The following is a 25,311-nucleotide window of genomic DNA, read 5'->3' on the forward strand; positions in this document are numbered from 1 at the left end:
TGCCACATGAGTCTTGATGTCAGGAGAGAATTTTAAACTTACTAATAAAGCAGCCATTCGAGTGTGTGTGCTGCAGCGCCACTTGTGCCTATGGGAAAGTGTTTACGTGTGTGTGTGTGTGTGTGTGTGTGTGTGTGTGTGTGTGTGTGTGTTGTTAGATGATGATGAAGACTACTTGTCGGAGCGGGCCATAGATGAGGTGTACCATCTGTGGTGTCTGGCGGGGGGAGACCTGGAGAAGGAGCTGACCAACAAAGAGATCATACAGTCGAAACCTCCCATCTGCACACTGCCCAAGTACATTACACACTTGCACATACACTCATTTGCTTGTTTTAGGAGATATTCAGACTTTGTAAAAAGCCTCCCCCTCTCTCTCTGTTTTTTGTTTTTCAGTTTTGTCCTGGATGATGGGGAGTCATTCGGCCAGGGAAGGGATCGGAGTTTCTTGCTTGACGACACTACAGTGACGCTTTCTCTGTGCCAACTCAGAAATGTAACAAACTTGTCAGCAGACATGCACAGTATTGTGTAAATCAATGTACTGTACGTAGGGTTGGGGCTTGTGAGTACTTTTCAAATACTGTATTAAAATTAATTAGCAAATCTAAATGCTGTCCATGCCCCTTGTTGAGCTCTTTTACCATTTCTTACAAACAAAGGGTAGAAAACATTTCAATAACATGGCTCTCATTAACCTTTTTGTAATTTTTATTGTTGCTTGTTCATCACGCTAGTTGACAGAACGGTGCCATGAACAATGCATCACTGTATTATTTAATTTTCTTAAATGTGCCCTTTCTTTTGAACACTGTTTATCCTCGATGGTGACAAACACACTTGGGTTTCAAAATGCACCTTTTGAAAAGAATTTCATATCAACTGTGAATCTGTTTATGTTTTTAATCTTCTCTCTTCCTTCCTTCAGAGACTGAAGGATGTAGCTGGAGAATCCTATTACCCTCTGCTGGAAGACGAGTAAGCAATCTCCATTCTGAACTTCGTCTTCTCCTCCCCTGTCACTATTTCTCACATCAGCCCATCATTTATTTTGATGGGGGTAAAGTCATATTCCCTTCACTTCTTCCTCCTTCAGACAGTCAAGTCTGCCCCAGTCCAACAGCAGCAATGAGCTGTCGGCCACCGTCACACTGCCGCTCATCATCCGCGAGAGAGACACAGAGTACCAACTCATCCGCATCATCCTCTTTGACAGGCTGCTCAAGGTCTCGGCTCCATACAAATTCATACGCGCACACTTTAAGCCGCACACACACACAGGGACGCACACAGAATACTCACATAGGATGCTACGCACGAGCAATTAGACAGTGCTGAAATAGAGCCTGGAGATTTTTTCCTCAATTATTAAGACACAGTATTTAAAAAAATGATCACTTTAACGCATGATTGTTAAGTTGAAGTTGGGTAATATATTCTCTGTTGAATGTTTTGTCTTCAGGCCTATCCTTACAAGAAGAACCTTGTGTGGAAAGAGGCCAGAGTGGATATTCCCCCTCTTGTTCGTGGCCCGGTGTGGGCAGGCCTGCTGGGCATTGAGGTACAAAAGAAATTGTAGTTCTGTGTTGGCAAAGGGTGCATTTTTGATATTGTTTTGTGCGGACACTTAGCTTTCTTTTCCTTTCCACAGGGAGACATTCAGGCCAAATATGAGAGCATAGACAAGGATACCCCCATACCAACTGACAGACAGGTAACATTAAAGGTTCAATGTGTAAGAAATTAAGAGATTTATAGAGTTTAAAATATTTAAAAAATGAACCAACATTATCAACACAATGTAACAGTTCTGATGTTATGTCAAAGATGTCTATGTATTCTGTTGCAGAGATATATTCTGAAGTTAGCATGCTAACCATCTAGCCCCGGCCTGTCCTATCTTGTAATTCCACTTTCTACCTCAAGAAGTGACAGTCCAATAGTATAACTGCTGTCTGTAGCCGTTTTCACTAGGAAGTTGCTGATCCCAGTTCTTTTGCCAGCTCCCCCAGGCTCTGGTTCTGGTACCCCGTCCAGGTTCAATCAGCTAATAGGACTGCTAAGTTAGCTGCACAGCCACATGAGCTAACGGTGTTTAGCAGCAGTGGTTGAGTCACTTAACACTTTTAAGGTGCAGTAAGGCTTCGTTCCCTTTTTGGGTGTGCGTTTTTGTGCGTGTGAACAGATTGAGGTGGACATCCCACGCTGTCACCAGTACGACGAGCTGCTGTCCTCTCCTCAGGGCCACATCAAGTTCAGGCGTGTGTTGAAAGCCTGGGTCGTCTCCCACCCGGAGCTGGTCTACTGGCAGGGTCAGTCGTTCCCCTGTCAATTTCTTTTACTGTCTCCTTTTCCGTATTTGTTCTTTTTATGTTTGTTAGTCTTTCTCTCCTTCATTTGCACCACTCCTTATTGTGCTATACATAACTGGACACTAGATGGCGCTCATGTCCCATCTTGTAAACTCCTTACCCTCGGTTTTAACTATGTCACCCTTAACAGCACATTTGTATGATGAACTGTTTTGATTTTCTTTTCATTAATTCAGGTTTGGATTCACTTTGTGCCCCATTCCTCTACTTGAATTTCAATAATGAAGGCAAGAATTTCAATTATAACTTCTTAAATAAATAACTGCTATCACTGCTGAGTGTTTATGCCTACCTTCCATTTTTTCTTTTTGCCTACTTTTCACACTGATGTCATACTCTTCACAGCCCTGGCGTACGCCTGCATGTCTGCCTTCATCCCCAAATACTTGTACAACTTTTTCCTAAAGGACAATTCTCATGTCATTCAAGGTGAGATATACTAGAATAACCATTCGTTGTGTGTGGAGATGTTATACTACTCTGCTGTGTTTTACACAATAGTATATTAACTTGTTTCTCCAGATTGTAATATAAGTTACACACTTGATTTTTCTGTATAAATTGTTTCCACTTCAGCCACTGGGTGTTTTGAGCCAGTGTCATCAACTGCCACTGCATGTTAAGTACTGCAAGTTAAGTAATAAGTATTAAACATGGTCAGCGCGTTCAGCTAAGTTAAAAAACAAATTATCATCGGCTGGCACAGAGCGTTAGGCCGTCAGCTCAATGTTGATTAAATTTTGATTCCATGTTGTTGCTAAGCTGCGAAAACTAATTTCAGTCTGTCTTAATGGAGTTTGCAGCTGAGCCCTGTCATTTAGAGATAGAGAAACAAATGAAACTACAAAAGTCTGCAGAGAAATGTCACAAGCAATTCCTACGTGACTGATAAACAGCTGCACCATACACCTCTTGAACTCTGTGGGGAATGTGGCTATTGTCCTTTCTTTCCCCCTTTAGATGCCCTGGAGAGCTAGCTAATGTTTATCTGTCTGGTCAGAGTTCCTTTGCTGACTTGCAGTGCGAAGAATGTGATAACATAGCTTTACACTGCACAAGTTTCCAGGGTTGCACTGTTGATCAGCACTCTACCAGAAACATTTTTAGCTTTCTGTCTCTTTTTAATCATTCAAAACACAGAAAAAAACCCAAACAGTTTACAAAAAGTATCTGAATTATGAGATCTCATTGCTTAATGACTGTAAAAATTTTTTTATTATTAGGTACATTTGTGTATGTTGATATATTGTTTAATACCTCTTGCGTTTTTTGCTGTTAACTGTGAAGTCTTGTTTGGTCGAGCACACTTCTTGTAAGGTTTTTAGCACTCAAGCTATACAATAGATTATGGACCTTTCACCTTTTTGCCTGCGTTTCAGAGTACTTGACTGTCTTCTCCCAAATGATTGCCTTCCATGACCCAGAGCTAAGCAACCACCTAAATGAGATTGGTTTCATCCCAGACGTAAGTTACCAAGAGTGCAAGTACCATGACACATTGATGACAGTACTAGGATAACTACGTCCTTCTGTCTTTAATGGGAAGTCAGAAGAGATAGTAAGAAATAATTACAGTTTCTGGCTCCACACAGGGGCAAAGGAAATGACCATGCAGAGATCACTGTGCCTATCTTTTCATTGTCATTGCCATTTTTTTGTTCATATTGCCATTTGACATATTCTGCTTTTGTGTCAAGGGTCAAGTTCTCCCTCGAGTCCACTGGTGGTGATTTATACAGCGATTAATGTCTGCTAGGCACACTTAATGATTGTCCTCTGCCAGGCTTACCTTATTTCTCTTACTCTGTGCCATCTCTTCCTGTCCTTCGCTTTCGTCTTTACAGCTCTGCTCAGACAGTGACAAGGTTAAAGTCTCTACCGTCTCTCTGGGGTTTCAGTTAGTGTGCTGATGAATGTGTGCCACCTGTGGACTGGCCTCTGGGACATTACCCAATGAAAAAGTGGGGTCTTTATCGCAGAGGAGTCAGGGATTTAAGCGTCCTCCTCCTACTCCTCCTCCACCTTCTTGCAGTTTCTCATGTTGCAGCTCCTTTTCAGAAGCGGTGCAAGTGGAGCACAAAACTGTCCTTGTTGATTTTCTGTCATAATTTAAAGAGTGTAGAAAAAAAAGAATGTCAGGAGAGACACTTGGCACGGATTTTGTTGTATGTGTCAGCGCTATTTTTTTATTTTAAAAACAAAGCTTAACCTTGAACAGATGTCCCATTAAGATTCTTTCAATATCTTGCTCATCTGTTGTTCAGACTTGGCTCTTCAAAGAAAAAGCATGCTCTTATGATGCTGACTTGACACTCACTGCGTCTACAGAACTCCCAGCATTGACTTGCCTTTCAAAGGAGATGCTGTATGTCTGTTTTCATTGTTAGGCCAGGATAATATTGGAACAAGCTTTGTTGATACAGCTTTCATACTTGATGTGAATCCCAGTAATTAGACTTTACAGACCATAAATCCCTGTGTTCTCTGTGAACTTCAGAGAACTCTCTTAACTGTTGTTTTACTGAGGAAATAAATCCACCGGCCCTAAAAGACCAAATGTCACTGCACTATGAAATTGATCTGATTTCCTGCATATACATACCAAAACATGGCTAGTTTCACACAGTTTGTCTTTCAAAAAAAAGACGAATCTTGTGCAAGCATGCAGAAACCACAAGTAATCTTTGGAAATGTTGTGGACTCTGTTCCAGGAATGCCTTAAGCCATCGGCAGAGAGTCAGATTGCATGTGGCCAGTGGTTTAATTCAGGCCATTCTCAATTTGGCCACATCTCCTCTGCTGGATCCACCATTTACACCTACACTAATCCAATCTGGCTGGACTCGCAGTCCTGCTGCCGAGCTGTTGAAATTGAGGCTGAGATGAGCTCGGGAGTGCAGTGGTTCTCTGCTGCTCATCACTCCTGGGCACAGCAGAGGTCTACTGAACAGTCTCCAGCTCCCCCACAATTAGCTATCAATTAACTGGCTCAGATAAGCTCCAGTATTCATGCACACTCTGCCCCAGACTCGTCGCTGCTGAATATTACGAAGCCTTGCCGACGGTGGCCAGCTATTGGCAGGTGTTATAACAGGTGGTTAATGGTTGAGTGTGTATCTGTGCGTTTGTATGTGAGTGTGTGTGCGTGCTCTTTAATTTCAATTTTATGCATTGCCTCCGGGGAAAGTGTTGAATGGAGTGAGTGAAGTAGGAGAGAAATAAAGGATGGATGACAAGTTCTGTATAATGAGATTCATTGTTAGCTTTCTCCCCATTGACTAATAACCAAACTCAGCAGTTTGTTCTTTATTGCCGTTTCTCTTTCTCGGAAGGCTGCAGAGATGTGCAGCCATGTGTGCTGCTTTTCTCAAAGACAGAAGTCTCTCTAGTGACAAAGCAGTTCATTTATTTCATTTGAACTCTCAGAAGTTTGTTTTGACATACTGAGCATTACAGACAAATGAATGCTACAGTAAAATGTGCTTATCTTATGTCTCTTTTTTCTTACCATACAGCTTTATGCTATTCCTTGGTTCCTGACTATGTTTACACGTAAGTAGCTTTTTTTTGTACCCACAATGTGGATATGATGTAGCACTGAGCATAATCCAAAACTTTCAGAAGGTATTTTGAGTCTGCTTCAATTAGAGTATCAATAAAAGAGAGAAAAGGTCAGTGGCTCTAGTATAGACAAGTTCTGTAGGTCTTTGTGTTTTTTTCCCCCTCTCGGTGACCTTTATTCCCGCTGTTAATTAATTCAAGTCTTAAAGGGAACGGACTCGCCCGCTCAGTCATACTCTACCAAAGACTTTCGCCAGCACATCTTTATTAGTCTTTATTTTTTATTTATCTGAAAAAATTTCTAAATCCCAACATAAAGTTGACAAGACAGCTGCTTGCAGCAGTGTTTCTCCTTAATGTGGGTAAAGTACCAGCCGTAAACATCACATATAACAACAATATTATAACAAAGAAATCTTAACTCAGGGTCCATTTACTAGCTTTTTTCCTGAACTTTCATCTACATCTTACAGTGGATAGAGTTTGCTCAGTTTGAAAACTGAAACATGACAACTAACACAAATGACAAATTAGCTATACTTGTACTTAAATGAGTTTTTTAAGGGTGTGGTAAAATAAAATAAAAATAATTCCGATTTAATGTGAGAAAACTGTGATTTCTGTCATGCTGAGTGGTACTGTGTAAAACACTTTTAAGATATTTTTCCCCAAATCTAAAATGCCTGCCAGAAATGGATGGTGGACATTATACTGTAGTTTTTAAAAGGCTGAGGTCTTTTGTATGCAGAAACATGTCTGACATGGTGACTATGTTGACTTAACAGAGTGGCAGATCTGAGCTGTAGACTTAAAAAGCTTATTATAGCGCTCCCTGTGGGCCAGTCTGCACCATTTTCTGCATCTAAGTAGTGACTCACCAAGACTTTTAATACACCAAATTAGAAGTGTAACATCCAATTGTGCCTGAGATATTTTATAAAAAAACTGTATATAAGCCATTGTTGATGTTGTAATAGTTTATTATCTATTATTATTTTTCTTAATTAATGTATTTTAACCTGCAGTTCATGAGAAGATTTCTTTAGGTAATCTTAAAGGAGGGAAAAACTACTGTATGTTATGATCTGTGGGTGGGATGTGGCAGACGCAATCAATTCCAGGCACTCATTTTCAGGATGGTAAAAATAAAAAGCCTTTAAAAAATATGGATTTGATATATTATAAAAATACATCAACACTTATCAGTAAGCTTGCCTTCCTCAGGAGGACCTTGAGGAGAGCATGATGTATTTTAATTTTTTTTACTTTTAATGCCCATATTTATTAAAGACTTTTACTGGACCTTTTTGATTTTGTATGACACATCCTAACCATGTATATTTTCCCTGTTTAATGGACATTCCACAGCATACTGCTGCTATTTTTTCTCAATATTTTATAAAAAAATAAAAAAATAACAGCAGAAAAGATTGGATCAGGATTTTTTGGCAGAGCTATACACTATGAGATGATAGGTTCATACATACAGTGCTGGGGTTATACACAGTAAGCACAAAGCACCTTTCTACTAGCATCTATTACAATAGTCCTGCAGTATCTGCCGCCTTTGTGAAGCTTGTGATGTTCAGCTTATGTTGACACTTACAAGCTGGTGTGTCAATTCAGTAAGGGACATTTGTCCCTTAAGGGTTTGGTTTATGACATTAAATTGGACTGCGTTGTATTATATAGAATTTATAATGTTTTGTCATACCCCATGTACAGGAAATAGTCAAAATTAAGTTAGCATTAGTTTAGGTGTGACTACAAATTTGACAGATGTGAGTTGTATAGTTTCATGAGTCCGGCGTTCATGAGTAAGCAAAACTAAAGAATAAGAGTCTCAACGAAAAGTTTCCAACACTTGGACATCTACAAAGAAATGTTACAGATTCAAGCAATAACTGCACGTTTCCATGTTTAATAGCGGACATCTAAATATGCTTGTTGAATCAAAATAGCATTTGTGTTTGAATAACTTTTGCCTTCTTGATATAATTTTAGGCAGTTGCAGTAGAACCTTGCTTGTCAGCAGGTTCTTACAGACAGAACACAATCTGTGATTTACATTAATTGTAGGCCATTGATCCGAAGCCTGCACTTGCTTACAGTGGGATATTTTATTCTTCAGTTAAACACACACACACACACACACACACACACACACACACACACACACACACACACACACACACACACACACACACACACACACACACACAGAGAGAGAGAGAGACAACTCCTGGGGTTGAGAGTGTGAGGTGTGACCCTTTTACCCCTTATCCTCCCCCTGAGGCAGCGAATGAGTCCAGTATTCAGGAGATGTTCCCCTCTGACTGCTAATGTCTCCAATCCAATATGAGACAAGGTTGGAGGGTCATCTTCCATTCACAAACAGACACACACACACACTCAGACACACTGCCTGTCACTCACATGCACCAGTCTGCTCAGCTGACTGCTAATGTGGCGCGGACCCTTCAAGCCATTTCCTCACCACTCTCGCTCTCTCAGCCTCAAAACAGTCACACTTGGCCCACACACACACGTCTACTGCCTTGCATCCAGCAAATCTAAACCCCAGGATGACATAAACAGGTGGACAGTACAGGTTCTCATGCATAAATCTCAACATCGAGGAAACTTTTCGAATACTGAAAGTAATATGACTGAAATAGTAACTCCAGTGGGACATATTATAAGGATGTGGTTTTATTTGGCTTAAAACAACCTGTGCAGGTTCCTTGCTCTAAAGCTCCTCAGCCCCCTGATGTTCTTTCTGTCATTTTTCCACAACAACACCCATCTTAAAACATTTTCCCGGCTACCTCCCCCACACCAAATATCCCTCCAGGCAACCTCACCAATGCACAATATTGCGTAGCGAGCTTCCTGTTTTAAAGCCATGGAGCCATGTTAAGTAAATGCTGCATGCACATGCAAATCATACTAATTATGTACAGAATGATTCCCTTTTTATCACTGTGTGCATGTTGCTTGCTATTGTCCCACTTGCAGGATCCTATTGTGCCTCCCCTCGAGGGATTTGTCTCTTCAAACACATTTTGTAAAATATCCCCTTTTGTTGTGTTTATTTCTGTACCCTTCCATACAGATGTGTTTCCACTGCACAAGATCTTCCACCTGTGGGACACACTGCTGTTGGGTAACTCCTCTTTCCCCTTCTGTATCGGCGTGGCGATTTTGCAGCAGCTCAGGGACCGTCTTTTAGCTAATGGCTTCAATGAGTGCATCCTACTCTTCTCTGACCTGCCAGGTGAGAATATGAGCTGGTATTTATCTTTGTAAATACTATGGCTTCCCTTTATCCCTCATTTCAGGGGCATTCTATACTCGGCCTTGGCCAAATGTTCCTTGATGATTAACAGCATTTATCATTATTTATTTTCTGCATGCCGTAGTGTCTCTGCATTTTGAAACAAGTGAAAATCACATAAATACTGCCTTCCCTAAACCTGGATCGAAGGCTGTCCATCTGTATCAGCAACTGGCATTTGCAGGAGGCTGCTTTTCATTCCTCAGAGTAATAATGTGATGTGTCTGAGTTAATGATATCCTCAATGCAGGCAGCTCTGCGATCCTACACAAACATTACTCCCTCTAGGCGTGCCACACTCTGCTCTGCATCTGCCGACCACCGCACCATGGGAATTGTATGCAACAGAAATCACAACCTCTATGGTTCTCCAGAATTCCCATCGTTTATCATCTTCATTTAGAGATTTAAGACTATTCAGTCTGTGTAGACTGTTTAGTCACTCACTGATATTATTTAAGTAACTAAAAAAAGATAGACCCAAATAAGTAAAGCCAAGGGTTAGCATGGGAATGTGAGGCTAGCAGACTGCCTGAAGCAACTATCTGCTTTAATACAAAGATACTGAGCTTTGTAACAAAATTGCATCAAAATTGCACTGACACAAGCTGTAGGTGTGGTGCTGGGAAATTACACTGGCAAGGAAAAAAACAAGAATGGGAAATGGGTATACTACAGCATAAGACACGTCACATGCAGTTCTTTAACTTTAACTCATTACACCACCCAAGTGTTACCGTAGTGCAAAAATGAGGTGTAGGAGGTGGGAAGGTGTGATGGCAAATATTGAAATACTGTATAGTCTTAACTCAGCAATATGGTTGTTAATCTCTGCAGGTTTCAGTGCATTACAGGCAAGAGAGAGATTCTTCCTCCTCTCTTGAATCAGAGACAGACGGAGGGCTGACAACTAAAGGAGGAATTCAGTGATTCTAATCACACAGGCATGAGTGAAATGGATACTTATTAGCTTAGCTCTGTTGGTTACATGTATTTGTTAAGTACTTTTAACAGACTCCCAGTCCAAGGGGTTTTAAACTTGTCATAAGCAGACGCTGACACATTGCCCCTGGGGACTTTGATGTTTTTGTCGACTATATATGCCACACAGAGTGAAGACTCCTAACAGTGTCTCTTAATACGTGCCCTCTTTACGACTCCTTTTCAGTTACCCAAAGTGATTACTTCAGCATAGTATCTGTGACATAAAATCCGAGAGTGGCATTCATAATGTATGTCTTCAGAATGTTGCTCTTGCCTGAGGGATAGCTCAAACAATTTCCTTTAAAACTCTATTTCCAAATGCTGCTTAGCCTCTTTTTTTTTCTAGCTCAAAGGCAGAATGACATTAGCGTTTTAAAACCAACGGAGACAGAGACAATTTGTCCATAAGGCATGCTGAAGCACTTTGTAAACTGTAAAGTTGTAAACCCCTTCTGCCTAAATTCATTGTAGCCATACTTCACTGTGTTTAACTGCCCAAGTCCAACAGATTCATGTGATGAGGCGGAAGGGAAGAGGAGAGCCAGTTCTCCTTATAAAGGTAAAATATGTTGGCCTAGAGCTGCAGTCAGTTTCTTTGGCAAGATTTCCTGAGAGTGGCTACCACTGCCAGCTCGTTTCTGTATATCACTGCCAGCCTCATTATCGCAGCTTGTGTATACCTGGGTAGTTACAGTGTAGTATCTGGCACTCTCTCTAAACTATATTAGGAATGAATTCTGTGCTTTAGACTGACCTCAAACAGGACTTGTTTACTTAAGCTTCCAGCTATGTTCTGGTCCACACTCAAGATAGTTTTATGTAACTTGTTACAGACACAGACTGCCAAATTCAATACCAAACAACACTGTGTTCATCACCTCTACTAAATAACAGTAGAGGTCTTACTACTTTGGGCTTATTGACCTGGATTGTGCAGAGTTTATTTTTGTAGCCATGCAAGCGGAGATGGCCATGTCAGTCTGTTTTTTGGTTGTTCCACCGCAATGCTGTAATATAAGAATGCAATATTTCAGGTAGTGGATGGATTGCCATGAAATTTTGTACAGACATTCATGGTTCCCAAAGGATGAAGCCCACTACTAGCACCACCATCAGCTCAAAACTGTGTTTGCTTTATGACCAAATTCCTGCAAAACTAGTGGCATTTGCAGCTGTTTAGCTATACTTTATGTTTAGGCCTAATTAAAAAATATTAGCAAAACTAATATGGTGACCATCTTACCCATTATGTCTGCTAAACATCAGCACATTAGCATTGCCTTTTTGAGCATGCTCGCTAATGTTAGCCTTTAGCTTACTTTGCTAAACTACAGCTTTGCAGAGCTGCTAGCATGGCTGTAGACTCTTAGCTTTGTTCCTTATTTAACCCTTCTTAGCAGCTACATGTCAACTATTTTAAAGTGTGTGTGATGCAAAGCATAGGACTTGAAAGTAAACATGGGTTTTTCCTTGTTATATAATTAAATTATATGAGTTTCTCATAGATCTTGTCAGCCTTTGTTGAAAGCAAGGTTTTGGAGGTCAGTCTGTATGTGCTCTGCCTCACCACATTTATGTAGTTATGAGTACACACACACACACACACACACACACACACACACACACACACACACACACACACACACACACACACACACACACACACACACACACACACACACACACACACACACACACACACACAGAGACAGACAGACAGACAGACAGACTGTGAGTTATGGTAGATATCTTGTGATTTGTGGCCCACACCTGCTCCTTTCTGCCATCAGGCGTGCAAAATTGATGTCCTCATACAACTGAGGCTTATATTCATTTGTTTCAGAGCAGACTCCACATGCTCCACATGCTTGTAACTACAGGGACTGCATGTGGGAAGCCAGAAAAACATACCCTGATGCTGGCTGGACATCATAAAAGAAGAAAAATAGACTGAATCTGTTTTTTACAGCACAAAAGGAAATGTGTTTGAACAAGAATTGTTTTCTAACATTAAAATATAAGACTAAAAATATAGGATATACATTATCTTATGCATTGTCCTTTAACCATCCAGGAAAGAAGTACACATTTAATTCAGCAAATATATTAACACTGTATTTACATTGCAAACTAGCAACGGCAATGTTGAACTGAGTCGTCATGCAGTTTAGTGACAACATAAACTTGTAGGAGCACATCATTTCTGTCTTTGTACCATTCATATCAGGTGCACATAATCATTGACATTTTTGTTCATTTTAGCCTATGCATGATGGAAGCCTGTATTTAGTGGTGATGAGTTTCTCGGTGGTAAAAAGGTAAAGGACTAAGGTTCAGAGAAATGGATAATGCACAAGTAGACAATTTAGTTGTGAAATTAAAAAAACTGCTCTCTTTCTGTTCCTGTCTGCAACTGTTTGACTTAAACGTTAACGGTCAAGAAAACATTACAGGACAGTGGCTCCTAAATGATTCAGACACACTCCTCTCTCTTTTCCTCCTTCTAGGCAGTAAATAGGGCCAGTGACAATAATTCTCAGTGACAAGCCTATTACACATAACACTGTGAAGTCTATAGTTGCCAATATTCCAACAAGCGAGGGGAGGTCCAGGTTTAGGACCTATGGCTATGAGGTCTTGTTCAACCACTGGTTCATGTATCACCGGAAGTCAGTATCCTTCATTCTCTTCACACAATTGTTACTGAAGTCACATGACTCTCCAGACTAATGAAAGCCTAACATTTAGCTAAATTATTAAATTTTTTTGTGATGACCACGCTCCGTGTCAGAATCTGAAATTAAATGAAATGTGAAACAGGTAAGACTTATGTGGCAACATTTTGCCTTGGAGCCAGCAATGCATCTCAGCCTGCCATTTGTTAGCAATTAATCTCATTTGGTGAATCCCATTTGCTTAGTCTTGTAGCCTCAGGTGATCTATAACTTTCTCTTGTTTGGAGACTTCATTGATTCACAATGGACCAGAGAAGCTCTCCGGCTGACAGGAACCGTGTGTTTACTGATGATGCAGCGGCATTTGCCTTCACGGGACATTAGCATCTGTCTCAACAAGCAAAGCTGGGCACAGAACTGATGAGCTCTAGTTATAAATGTTTAGTTCTGAGAAAAACAACCATGAGCTGCTGAAAGTGCTCGAGGCCACATTACACACAGGGACACCCAGACAACACAAGCAGAAGGAGAAGTTAGAACATTGATCTGAAGGTTTAGTGTTGGGAGTGCATGACAATTATGGACTGGCATATTTGCGTTTACATTAGGGGTTTTGGCTGATAGTCTGCTCTGCAGCATTTTGAAATGAGTAGATAAATAAAATAAACTTTAGTCCTATTAAAGCCAACCAACTTTAAGGAGGACCTAGGTAATATCCATAGGATCCTGACAATATTGATCTGGGGCCAAATGTATTAATCAGCTCAGATTCATTGCAGGAATTGGGCCAAAAAATGTCTAACAATACTCCGGCCTTAGAAAACCTGAGAGTTATTAGTGAGCTTCACTCTTAAAGCGTGGGGAGATGTCTAGTAGATGACTGACACTGACTGATTATGACATTCAGAACCATAAAAATAAATGATTAATGCCATTTTGTAGTTTTTCTAAGTGGTTCTGATCTGCAATGAACACATTTGGAAGATTGACAAGTTGCTCTGGTCACAAAATAGCATTACTTGTAAGATAAACTTCTTGCACAAAGAAAAACCTGTATTTATCCTAAACTGATAAAAGTGACACCCAGATTTAATTTTGAAAGGCCAAACTGAGTTGATTTCTGTCTAATGCTGTATCTTGCACATTTTATCCGGTGTGTCTGTTTATTTTTTATTTACTGTATACATTCAGTATACGTAATCCTTTGATTTCTGAATGTAGTTCAGCAACAATAACAATTTAGGCAACACATTGGCATAGCCGCTGGTCCCCTTTGTTGTTTCTGGTGCATCTGTGCGTCATGTCTGGCTGGATCAATTGGCCACAACATCTAGGATCAAGCAGTTTTTAGCAAGATCAAGCTGCTGTGTGTATGTGTGTGAAGGTGTGGATGCAGGCGTGTATGGGGGTTGCAGCTATTGCAAATTCGCACTAGTTTTTTTTACATCTTGTAATGCAAGTTCAACAAAAGCAATCACAGTTGTGGTTTCCCAAAGCATTTTCTTTGTTTTCAGGTGCGTCTCAGTTTAGGTAGATTGCAGATTGAACTATTGTCAAGAAATGTTAATACAGTCTACATATCTGAATAAGCTTTTTGTTTTTTAAAGCACCAATTGGTGTTTATATATATTCATTTCATACCTCCTGGAATAAGCATGCATGTTTGTGCTCAGGTAGTATTGTCCTAACAGGTTAGGTACCTCTACAGCTCTCCTAAATCCTGTGTAAGATAAGAATTATATCCAAGGAATATTAAGAAAGGTAATTAAATGTTTTTCTCTTAGGACCAAATACAATCTCGCTGACAAGCTTGCATCGGTTAGGAATGACTTCTTAGTGTGTGATGGTGCATGATTGAGAGCACTGAACATTGATTGATCACTAAAATTAGAGCATTGCTTAGTAAGGGCATAATTGTGGTCACTTTAGTGTTGTCTTCCATGAATGATACGTGCACCCCAAAAAGCCATAGAAACGCAATGCAGTCATCCATTTCAATTTCCTCAAAACAAACAAACCATTCCCTCAAGTTTTGTCGAAATATAATTGGTCGTACGTACTGGACGATAGATTTTTTCACTTTCCACACTCCCACCTAATGAGAGCTATTCAAAAGGTGAGAGGGGAATTGTCAAAAGTACAGATGGCTGCCTTTATAATCTATGAATTGATGATAAAGAGTAATTTTCATGGTGTGGCTGTTATGTAATATCAAGGGTTGGAAACATTATAATTTAATAGAGTTTCTTTTAATTCACTAAATTCTCTCATCTTCATTATTGTCAGGTTTGTGTTCCTTTGCACCGCAATCCACTTCCACCAAGCCCCTGAGTTGTACTTAAAGTAATCACGTTATTCTGATATTCATTGCAACATGTCACAGCCCACAATCAACGCCGATACGTAATTACTAAAATGTAATTTTGCCTGACTAAAAAGAAAAATTGCTTCTTAACAGAATTGGCTGCCTTGGAATGCCCAGCTGAGCCCAGGGCTTGTTAAAACTGCTATCAATCTCCTCTTCGACATTCCTGTCTCTTTTAGCCAGAGGGGAGATTGCATGCAGCATTTGTCGCCCTAGGGAGGGAAAATGTGTTTTCCTGAACTGTCTGTGAGGAATCTCAGACCGCCAGTGTGTTTTTCACTGGAATGAACCTTGTAACGGAGTCTGTGAGGTCCTAGCCCATGAGAGCTGACAATCCCCTAACCTTAACGCCGCTGTAGCACAGAGTGAGGGAAAGATACATCTTCTGTATAATTTAACTTGAGCCTTGGCCAGGTGCAGGTCGTGCCAAAGAGCCCTCATTAGCCAGACTCGCTTATTATCCACGAAAAAGTGGAGTGAAAGAGAGAGGCTGTCATTGTGAAAGAGTGTGAAGGAAAGAATTCCTAATTTATCCAAATCCTCAGCTAATCCAGTGAGTCCCTGTTCCCTAATCCTGTATTCTCAAAGCAAGAAGAAGGAGAAGGATGGATTCTGCTGGAGAGGCATTGGGGGAAGAGGAGAAATTTTGCTTTTGCACTAAAACCCTTTTTTGGGACAAGAGCTCAGATGAGGGACAGCAGCTAAACGATGGCCACTTTATCTTAAAGAGCCACTGGCACTGCCGGATAACTACTTGAGAAGATTATTAATGGCAGCAAAATGCCAAGGTCAAGCTGCTCACTTCTGCAACTAAACCTCCCACACTACATTTACATAATCTCTTATAATGTATGTCTGATTCAGGGGAGGGAATCAAATTTTTTTTATTCTCATGCTTTACAGTCTGATTATTTTTTTATTTTTTTACCATTCATTCATATTCTGACACTGCAGTTAAATAATTTGTCAATGATAATTGAAAATTCAGAGATTAGCAGAATACTCCCTGTTTTTGATCCATTCATTAGTTGTCAAGGGATTTCACTGAAATTTGGTACAGACAGATATTTTAATGTTTGCTATCTTATTATTGTCTACTCGCCAACATTGGCAAGTTAACATTTTCTCATTTTTCACCTGTTCCTTCCTTTTTATATTTGCACAGAAATTGACATCGAGCGCTGTGTTCGGGAATCCATCAGCCTCTTTTGCTGGACTCCAAAGAGCGCTACCTACCGTCAACATGCTCAGCCACCAAAGGCCGCTGGTGACAATGGATTAGGGAAAACGGCAACGTACTACTCGTCTGACTATCAGGACATGCCCAAGACAGACCTGGTGAGTTTTACTCATCACACACATACAATCACACGCAAAAATGCCATAAATTTGAAGTGAAGTGAAGCCCCCTTTGCTTTGCAAATTTGTGAATTGATTTGCATTGTTATCTACATAATACTTCTTACTTTCCCTGGGCCAGTGACTGTTGAGGTTTTCTTTTATTATTTATTTCCTGGTGTGACTTCTATATGTTAGAGGCACAGTAAGATCTGACGTTTTACATGAAACAACCTATAAAATGTGTGGTGAGGCTGCAGGAAAATCTATATCTTTGCAAACAGGGGACATAAGTGATAAACCCTTAATTTCAATTAAATTTTATTTATATAGCGCCAAATCACAACAACAGTTATCTCACAACGCTTTTTATAAAAGAGCAGATCTAGACCATACTCTATGATGTTATTTACAGAAGCCCAACAATTCCCACTAAGAGCAAGCACTAGGCGACAGAGGCAAGGAAAACCTTCCTTTTAAGAGCCAGAAACCTCGAGCAGAACCATGGCTCAGGGTGGGCGGCCATCTGCCTCGACCGGTTGGGGGTGAAGGGGAGAGAGAGAAAGAGAGAGAGAGAGAGGGCAGGAGAGGAACAGAGAGAAAAAGAGAGGGATGGAAGGAGAGAGAGGGGGAGGGAGGCAGCCTACACAATATACACACAGAGGTATAGACATCAAAGGTGATGTTGCTATAGACTAAATGAAAAATGGTATAGATATGTATAGTAGTGTTAATGATAACAATCGTAATGTTAATGATTATAATAACAATAATAACAATAGGACTAGTAACAATAGTTGTTGTAACAGAGGGTGTCGAGCAGGAAAACGGGGGCAACAGGTGACCCGCAGCCACAGATCCAGAGCCAGAAACACCTGCAGGAAGTGATAGGAGGAGAGAGGAGAGGGATGAGAAAGCACAAGACTACCGGAAAGGGGAGAAGTTGTGTTAGTAACATGCAATAATGGGATGAGGTTGCATACAGAGGGAGAGGAAGTAAGGGAGAGAGGAGCTCAGTGCATCATAGGAAATCCCCCGGCAGTCTAGGCCTGTAGCAGCATAACTAAGGGATGGTTCAGGACTCACCTGAGCCAGCCCTAACTATAAGCTTCATCAAAGAGGAAAGTCTTAAGCCTACTCTTAAATGTGGAGATGGTGTCTGCCTCCTGAACCCAAACTGGAACCAGGTTCCACAGGAGAGGAGCTTGATAGCTGAACGCTCTGGCTCCTAGTCTACTTTTGGAGACTCTAGGAACCACAAGTAACCCTGTAATCTGGGAGCGCAGTGCTCTGGTGGGGTAGTAAGGTACTATGAGCTCTTTAAGATAAGATGGTGCCTGACCATTAAGAGCTTTGTACGTAAGAATAATGATTTTAAATTCTGTTCTGGATTTTGCTGGAAGCCAATGCAGAGAAGCTAAGACAGGAGAAATATGATCTCTTTTCATGGTTCCTGTCAGAACACGTGCTGCAGCATTCTGGATCAGCTGAAGAGTCTTAATGGACTTTTTCGAGCAGCCTGATAATAAAGAATTGCATTAATCCAGCCTAGAAGTAACAAATGCATGGACTAGTTTTTCTGCATCATTTTTAGACGGGATGTTCCTGATTTTCGCAATATTATGTAGGTGAAAAAAGGCGGTCCTTGAAATTTGCTTAATGTGAGACTTAAACGACATGTCCTGATCAAAGAGAACTCCAAGATTCCTCAGAGTGGTGTTGGAGGCCAGGGCGATGCCATCAAGGGAAACTATATCTTTAGATAATGCGTCACAGAGGTGCTTAGGCCCCAGAACAATAACTTCAGTTTTATCTGAGTTTAACATTAGAAAATTACAGGTCATCTCGGTTTTAACATCCTGAAGGCACATTTGAAGTTTAGCTAACTGATTAGTTTCATCTGGCTTGATCAATAGATATAACTGAGTATCATCTGCATAACAATGAAAGTTTATGGAATATTTCCTGATAATATTGCCTAAAGGAAGCATATAAAGTGAAGAGGATTGGTCCGAGGACAGATCCTTGAAGAACTCCATGACTAACTTTGGCGTGCATGGAGGATTCATTGCTAACATGTTAAAACTGAAATCGATCTGATAAATAGGACTTAAACCAGCTTAGAGCGGTTCCTTTATTGCCAATGAAATGTTCCAGTCTCTGCAATAGGATCTGATGGTCAATGGTATCAAATGCAGCACTAAGATCTAATAAAACCAGTACAGAGACAAGTCCTTTGTCTGATGCAATAAGGAGGTCGTTGGTAATTTTCACCAGTGCTGTCTCTGTGCTATGATGAGCTCTAAATCCTGACTGAAAATCCTCAAATAAACCAGCCTAGTCGGGATGGGGTCTAAGAGGCAGGTTGATGGTTTAGATGAAGAAATTATTGAAGTTAGTTGGTAAAGGTTGAGGGAAGCAAAACAGTCCAAACATATATCTGGTTCCACAGCTGCTTCCAAGGTTCCCGAGTCTAGAGATAAGTTGGTGCCAGTTAAGGGCAGGTCTTGGTGAATTTTGCTTCTAATAGTTAGAATTTTATCATTGAAGAAGCTCATGAAGTCGTAACTATGAGAGCTATGGGAATACTTGGCTCATTAGAGCTGTGACTCTCTGTCAGCCTGGCTACAGTGCTGAAAAGAAACCTGGGGTTGTTCCTATTTTCCTCTATGAATGACGAGTAGTACGCTGCTCTGGCATTACGGAGGGCCTTCCTATAAGTTTTAAGACTATCTTGCCAAATAAAACGAGAATTTTCCAGTTTGGTGGAACGCCAATTCCTCTCAAGTTTCCCGCGATATTTGCTTTAATTTGCTTTAATTTGCGAGTTTCAGTATTATACCATGGAGCTAACCGTCTTTGTTTTATTATTTTCTTTTTTAGAGGGGCTACAGAGTCGAGTGTCATTCGCAGTGATCCTGCAGCACTATCAACAAGATGATCGATTTGGGAGGGACTGAAATTAGCATAGGAGTCCTCCGTTACTTTGCGACTTGATAATGAATTTAGAGCTGATGGAATCGCATCCTTAATTTTAGCCCTAACTATAAGCTTCATCAAAGAGGAAAGTCTTAAGCCTACTCTTAAATGTGGAGATGGTGTCTGCCTCCTGAACCCAAACTGGAACCAGGTTCCACAGGAGAGGAGCTTGATAGCTGAACGCTCTGGCTCCTAGTCTACTTTTGGAGACTCTAGGAGGCTCAAAAGTTAATCTCAAAATAATGCTGTCAAAAAATCTATGATCAGTGATTTGAACATCATATATTGTATCAATAATTGTTCTAAAACATGTTTTTAAAAAATTCTATTCAACAATAAATCTATAGCATTTCATATCACATGCCACCCATACAGACTGGTACTGTACAGACATGATGAGTGTTTTTGCCAGTAGCGTCATTAAATCTTTATTAAGTGTGTATTATCAGCAGCTGATTGTGAGATAAATTTTACGTGAGATATTTGTTAGCTTCCACACTATTTTTCCTTGTGAAATAATGTTTTTGCTGTTTTAGTACTAGTACCCTATTTCTAATTTGCACAAAGAGCGACTCACTGCACATTACCCATCACCTGTTCTTTTCACTAATCAACACCTGACTGTAGAGCAGCGGAGTGACTCCAGTAGGCCTGTTAAGCTGTATTGATTCTTCAAGTCAGAATGAGTTTCTCAGGAATAAAAAAAAGAAAAGGTTACAGTTCAATGCTTGATACAGTACATGGCAGCCTCCGTCTTCAATTCCCAAATGCCGTAAAATTGATTAATTTTAAAAGGAACTGTCTTTACAAATACAAGCATAAAGAAAGTAAAACACTATTTACTGTAACTAAACTTTATTTACTATAAAGTAAAACTATAAATAAAGTAAAACTTTATTATATTGTGTAATAAAATACTGTTACAAATCACTTTGCAGTAAACAAAATACATTAAATTAGATTCCTTTGACAGATGCTTTACAGGCTGCTTACAGAGTGCGAGATTTTGCCAAAGATTTTAAGTCCACCCTTCTTAGAAACAGAAGTACAGAAATATTTGCAATTAAAAAAATAAATACAGCAAACATTTAGAGCAGATACTGAGACTGTTGTTTATTGATGATTTTCCACATAGGCCTTTTGTCTTTGTTTAGTTTATGTGGCGCAGCCCTGTTTGCCTTTCACACCTGAATGCATTGTGTCCAGAAAGCTCACAAACACTCTTGTCAGCCCTATCTGCTGTGTGCCCAAGTGATTGCTGTAATCTTTCTCATTCAGCCGAGGCTCATTTGTATGGGTGGTGGCATTGATCCATGACCACATCTATCTGCACCCCACCTCTTCCTCAGAAAACATTCGGGCAGGAGTGCACTGTGTTGAAATGTCACACTCAACACTGGACTGACCACAGACGCACACAAAACTAATTGTACTGTATGACTTAATACAGGAAATTCAGAAAATAAGAAGTTGAATGTTTATCTAGAAATTCCTTTGCTCATTTCACACGTCAGAACAAATTTTACCCTGACCTCAGGACTTCTGACTCGTTGCATTTTCTCACACATTTAACATTACACAATTAAACCCTGGTAGTGTGTGAACAAGAGTAAGACTGAAGAATGTAGTAACAGCAAATGAAGGTTCATGGGAAGTTACATCTGACAACATTCAGTCTCTTACAAAATCCCTTTTCAGTTACGGCTTTTAAGATCAATCAGAAAATAATGCTTCATGTAAACACCTTGATCAGTAGAAAGTGGCCTGTTTGAAAGAGCTAAGAGCTTTGATGAGGCTTTCGTTATCTTTTCATCTGATTTAAAATGTGCCATTTGAACAAACATACAGTATAAACACTAATCCTGTAGCAGTTTTTTACATTCATGTGTGCTTTCCACCGATATCATACAGTTCACTAACTGTAAGTATAATAGTATCTTCTGATATAGGCCTGAACGATTAATCGTTTTCAAATCGAAATTGCGATTTGAAAGAATGCAATTAGCTAAAGATGGCGATAAAATGTAGGTTAATTATACAGAGCATCTGTCCTGTTTTAAACACTCATGCAGTAACAAATTCATTCTGTTGTCATCCGTGTGTGACAGACCTGCTCGGCAATCACAAGCGCCATGCGCCTCCTGTTATGGTCCTACTCACCAATCAGAGCAGGCACAGGGCGTGTACATTTTACAATAACAAACGAAATTAGAGGAAAACGTGTGGGATAATGGTGCCAGCCGAACAGACACAGGCAGTGGCTGTGCTGTGTTTTTTTCCAGCATCAACTCACACTGAAGTGTTTCAGCAGTGGAGCGTTTAGCCTACATGTTGTTAACATGTTAATTTCTCATTTTGTGTGCTTCAACTATGGATAACAGCACTCTGTGAGGCCGTTCCGCTCTGCTCTGTGCGGGCTACATATCCTACATGGCGCATTTCAGAATAAGAGTGTTTAGCCCGGCTGATATTGCTGAGTTATTCAGATTTTGCTTATTTGTTCAGTTGTCCTTGATTTTTGTGGTGCCTGAGCTACTGTCTCTACCTTATCAGTCTAACTGTCGTCTCCCTAACAAGGACAGTTACATGTGAGAAGTAATAACTAGAGCTGGAAGGTCAGTGAACACTTGTAAGGTCAGCTAAAGACTCTAACATAGACCTGTCTTACCTTTTCTTGTTACATCAATTAAGCCCCCTAAGAAATATTCTATAACAGTTTGTTGATAGTGGTGTTCACTTGCAAATTTGTGCACGACTGCTAGCAAGCTAATGTGAGACTCAGCCTCAGTATAGCCGGCTTTGGGCAACAATAGCTGTAAACAGCTAAATTTGTTTTCAGATGTCCAAGTTGTGCATCTCAACAGAACCGAACTCACGATAAATGTGTGAATTTGCTAGCCATGATAACTTATTGTACCATATTTTCTAGAAAGTTATACTCAACATTGGGGGCTTGGAGAAATTTAAACAAACTAAATGTGGTGCAGTGCAGTGCACAGGAGGCTAGTGCCATTCCCTATGGATGAAAAAGATGTTTTGCTCAATGTCAAATAACAGCTGGCAGAGCTCCTTTCCTTTCAATGATTGTGCGAATGGATGTCCACGAGGACAGAGAAGTGCTCCCTGGTTCCAATTTTTCAGTACTTGTGTGTCACATGTACCCATGAACATGTAAAACTGTGAGCAAATGGAGCATTCCCAGTTAGGTAGGGGTAATGTACTCTATACAAGTGAATGGGTAAAACCGGTATGTTAAATGTTCTCTTACTAAGATATTATACATGGCTTAGACACAGTCACACCTCTATAATATACACTATATGATGTAATCTAATACAAAACCTCAGCAATAAATTGTAGTTTTTTGAAGCTTATTATATATAGTTTTGTTGACAATATGACACATGTGACGTTTTTTTTTTAGAAACAACTCAATCATCTCTCAATTTAATACAATCCAGTACAGCACCATGAATAAATACGTCTCTGGGACTGTCTCAACCTTCTTCGCTTCACAAAGATGGGATGTATTTCAGGTCTGTTGTTTTGGATGGCATTGCATGTACATGTTACGGTGTCTCCCCCATGTACAGTTTCTGGTCATAAAAGCTTAGTCATATGTAAAGTCTGTAACATAGTCCAGTGGCAAATCTTCCAAGTTAAGCTCTTCAAAGACATAGTTCAGTATTTCAGCTTGAGTACTGTACATACATGCTGTATAATTTTTGATTCCTTTAAAGTGTTTTATGAATAACTGACTAAAATTATGAAAAACTGTGGTCCTGTCTCCCAGCATTTTTCAGTCATCTAACTTAAATGCAGAGCAAGTTGCTTATGCAACACTAAAGCAGCATTATGTTTCAGCCACTGTAACTCAGTTGTCAAAGTCCACGTCTGGATTCAAATTCTATCTTTGTCTGCAGTAACAGAGATGAATTTTCATTAGACTGCTTTTTCTGCCCTTTCCCAAGAAAAATAATTTAAGTTAGAGCAACCGCTGGATGGCCAGAATTAAAACAGGAAGTATATGAAAAGGGGATTCTCTGTTCTAAAAGGTTCCCTTGTGTAGAAATTGGTGTGTGTGTGTTTTTATGCGTGTGTGGCTACAGTGAGGGGTCTTTGTTGTCAGCATTTTTCTCAGATCATGGCCTCAATTATGTTCTTCTTCTCTTTGTCTGACTGCAGACTTGGCAGATAAAATCGTTTTTTGTTTTAGAAAACACCACAGACTGTGTTGTTTGATACATGAGAATCTCAGCACTGTTACAATCACATAGTGTGAAGGCACTTTGAATGAGTCATTGACCTTGTCATCAAGCTTTATCCAAGCTGTTCAACACTGATTTTGCCAGTTCAACATTTCAAGTGACTGGGTTTGTTTCTTTTGGCAACTGTGTACCATGAGCATTTGTACATAGACACACACACACAAACACAAACCACTGCAGAGGATTTGTGTCTACTTATCAGGGGCTCCAGTTTAGCCTCATCATTGTCAGGCCAGTGAAATGCAAAAAGTGTCATTAAGCCATTCTCAGCTGGCACACACTAGTCATCATGACATTTAAGTCACCACACAGTGCTCTGCCTGCCCCTGGTAATGACAGGCTGCATATTTTGCTTATTCCCATCAGTATATTGTATGTGTATGGATAAATTGATATGCATGTGTTGTGTAGATCTGTAGGTGTTGCCACTGATCTTTGCTGATCACCACACTGAAAATATGCTTATATATAAGCTCAGCCAAGCAAATGAGCCCATTCAACACTAGAGATATCCGAAGTCCACGTCCACTTTCAGCTACATTTTGTGATGAAAGATCGTAACCTGTCTGAAAGAGCTGCAATGATTAATTGATTAAATGTGAATATTTTTGAGTTTCTTTATTCCTCTATGACAGTAAAATAAATATCTTTGGGTTTTGGACAAAACAAGACATTTGAGGACGTCATCTTTGACTTTGGGAAACATTGATTGACATTGTTCTGACATTTTATAGACCAAACAACTAATCGATTAATCAAGAAAATAATCGACAGATTAATCCACAATGAAAATAAATCGTTAGTTACGCCCCCACTGTCTGATGACCTTCCACAGAAATGTTCCTAAAATGCCCCGTTACCAAACACATGTTGGCTAAACACCCACTTAGTTATTTTTTTAATGATGTGTACAGAAAAGATTAGCTTTGGTGAGTTGTCATAACAACTGCTTATCCATGGTCTTATGTTAAGTGTATACCCTGTGCTTGAAAAGCATTTTTTTCTCCAGTAAGTAATCTTTTAAAAGCATTCCTTAAAGGCAGGGCGGTTGACCCACTACCTTTTCCCCACTTTTTGTATGTGTTTAGACAAATGTTGAAAAATTCATACAGGTCCAAGACCATGGAACAGTACACAGGAGTTAGCATTTATCAGTAAATACCTGTTCTTCTTGTTTCCTTTTTTTTCTCTTTTTTCCCTTTGTTTACTCATTGCTGTTAGTAACTCCCTGCATGAGACAAGAAGTGAATTGTATTTTGTACTGACCAGCAGCACCACCAGAACACTGTGTATGACTGAACTGCATCAGCCACATGCACGACTGCTTCTGTGATAAACTGGCATATGATAGTCAACAGGACTTGCTGTAATCGTTGCTCATCACAGTGAAAAGCCCTGCCAGCTCAGGAGGTTAAGTCTCAGCTATACACAC

The 25,311-nt window shown here is 40.0% G+C and overlaps 1 protein-coding gene across 1 annotated transcript in view; it reads left to right on the forward strand.

Moving 5' to 3' along the window:
• The window catches only part of tbck (TBC1 domain containing kinase), a 45,706-nt gene that overhangs the window by 5,033 nt on the left and 15,362 nt on the right, over positions 1-25,311 (forward strand). Inside the window, exons 11-23 of the mRNA XM_038713261.1 lie at positions 159-297; positions 397-496; positions 929-978; positions 1,097-1,226; positions 1,463-1,561; positions 1,652-1,714; positions 2,186-2,312; positions 2,549-2,599; positions 2,718-2,801; positions 3,752-3,837; positions 5,888-5,924; positions 9,049-9,210; positions 16,460-16,632. Coding sequence (XP_038569189.1) covers positions 159-297; positions 397-496; positions 929-978; positions 1,097-1,226; positions 1,463-1,561; positions 1,652-1,714; positions 2,186-2,312; positions 2,549-2,599; positions 2,718-2,801; positions 3,752-3,837; positions 5,888-5,924; positions 9,049-9,210; positions 16,460-16,632 — 1,301 coding nt within the window. The remainder of the gene's footprint in view (positions 1-158; positions 298-396; positions 497-928; positions 979-1,096; positions 1,227-1,462; positions 1,562-1,651; positions 1,715-2,185; positions 2,313-2,548; positions 2,600-2,717; positions 2,802-3,751; positions 3,838-5,887; positions 5,925-9,048; positions 9,211-16,459; positions 16,633-25,311) is intronic.

This window comes from Micropterus salmoides, unplaced genomic scaffold (assembly GCF_014851395.1).
Source record: "Micropterus salmoides isolate LMB-PRFRI ecotype aquatic unplaced genomic scaffold, ASM1485139v1 Ms_hic_scaffold_12, whole genome shotgun sequence".
NCBI classification, from domain to species: Eukaryota; Metazoa; Chordata; class Actinopteri; order Centrarchiformes; family Centrarchidae; genus Micropterus; species Micropterus salmoides.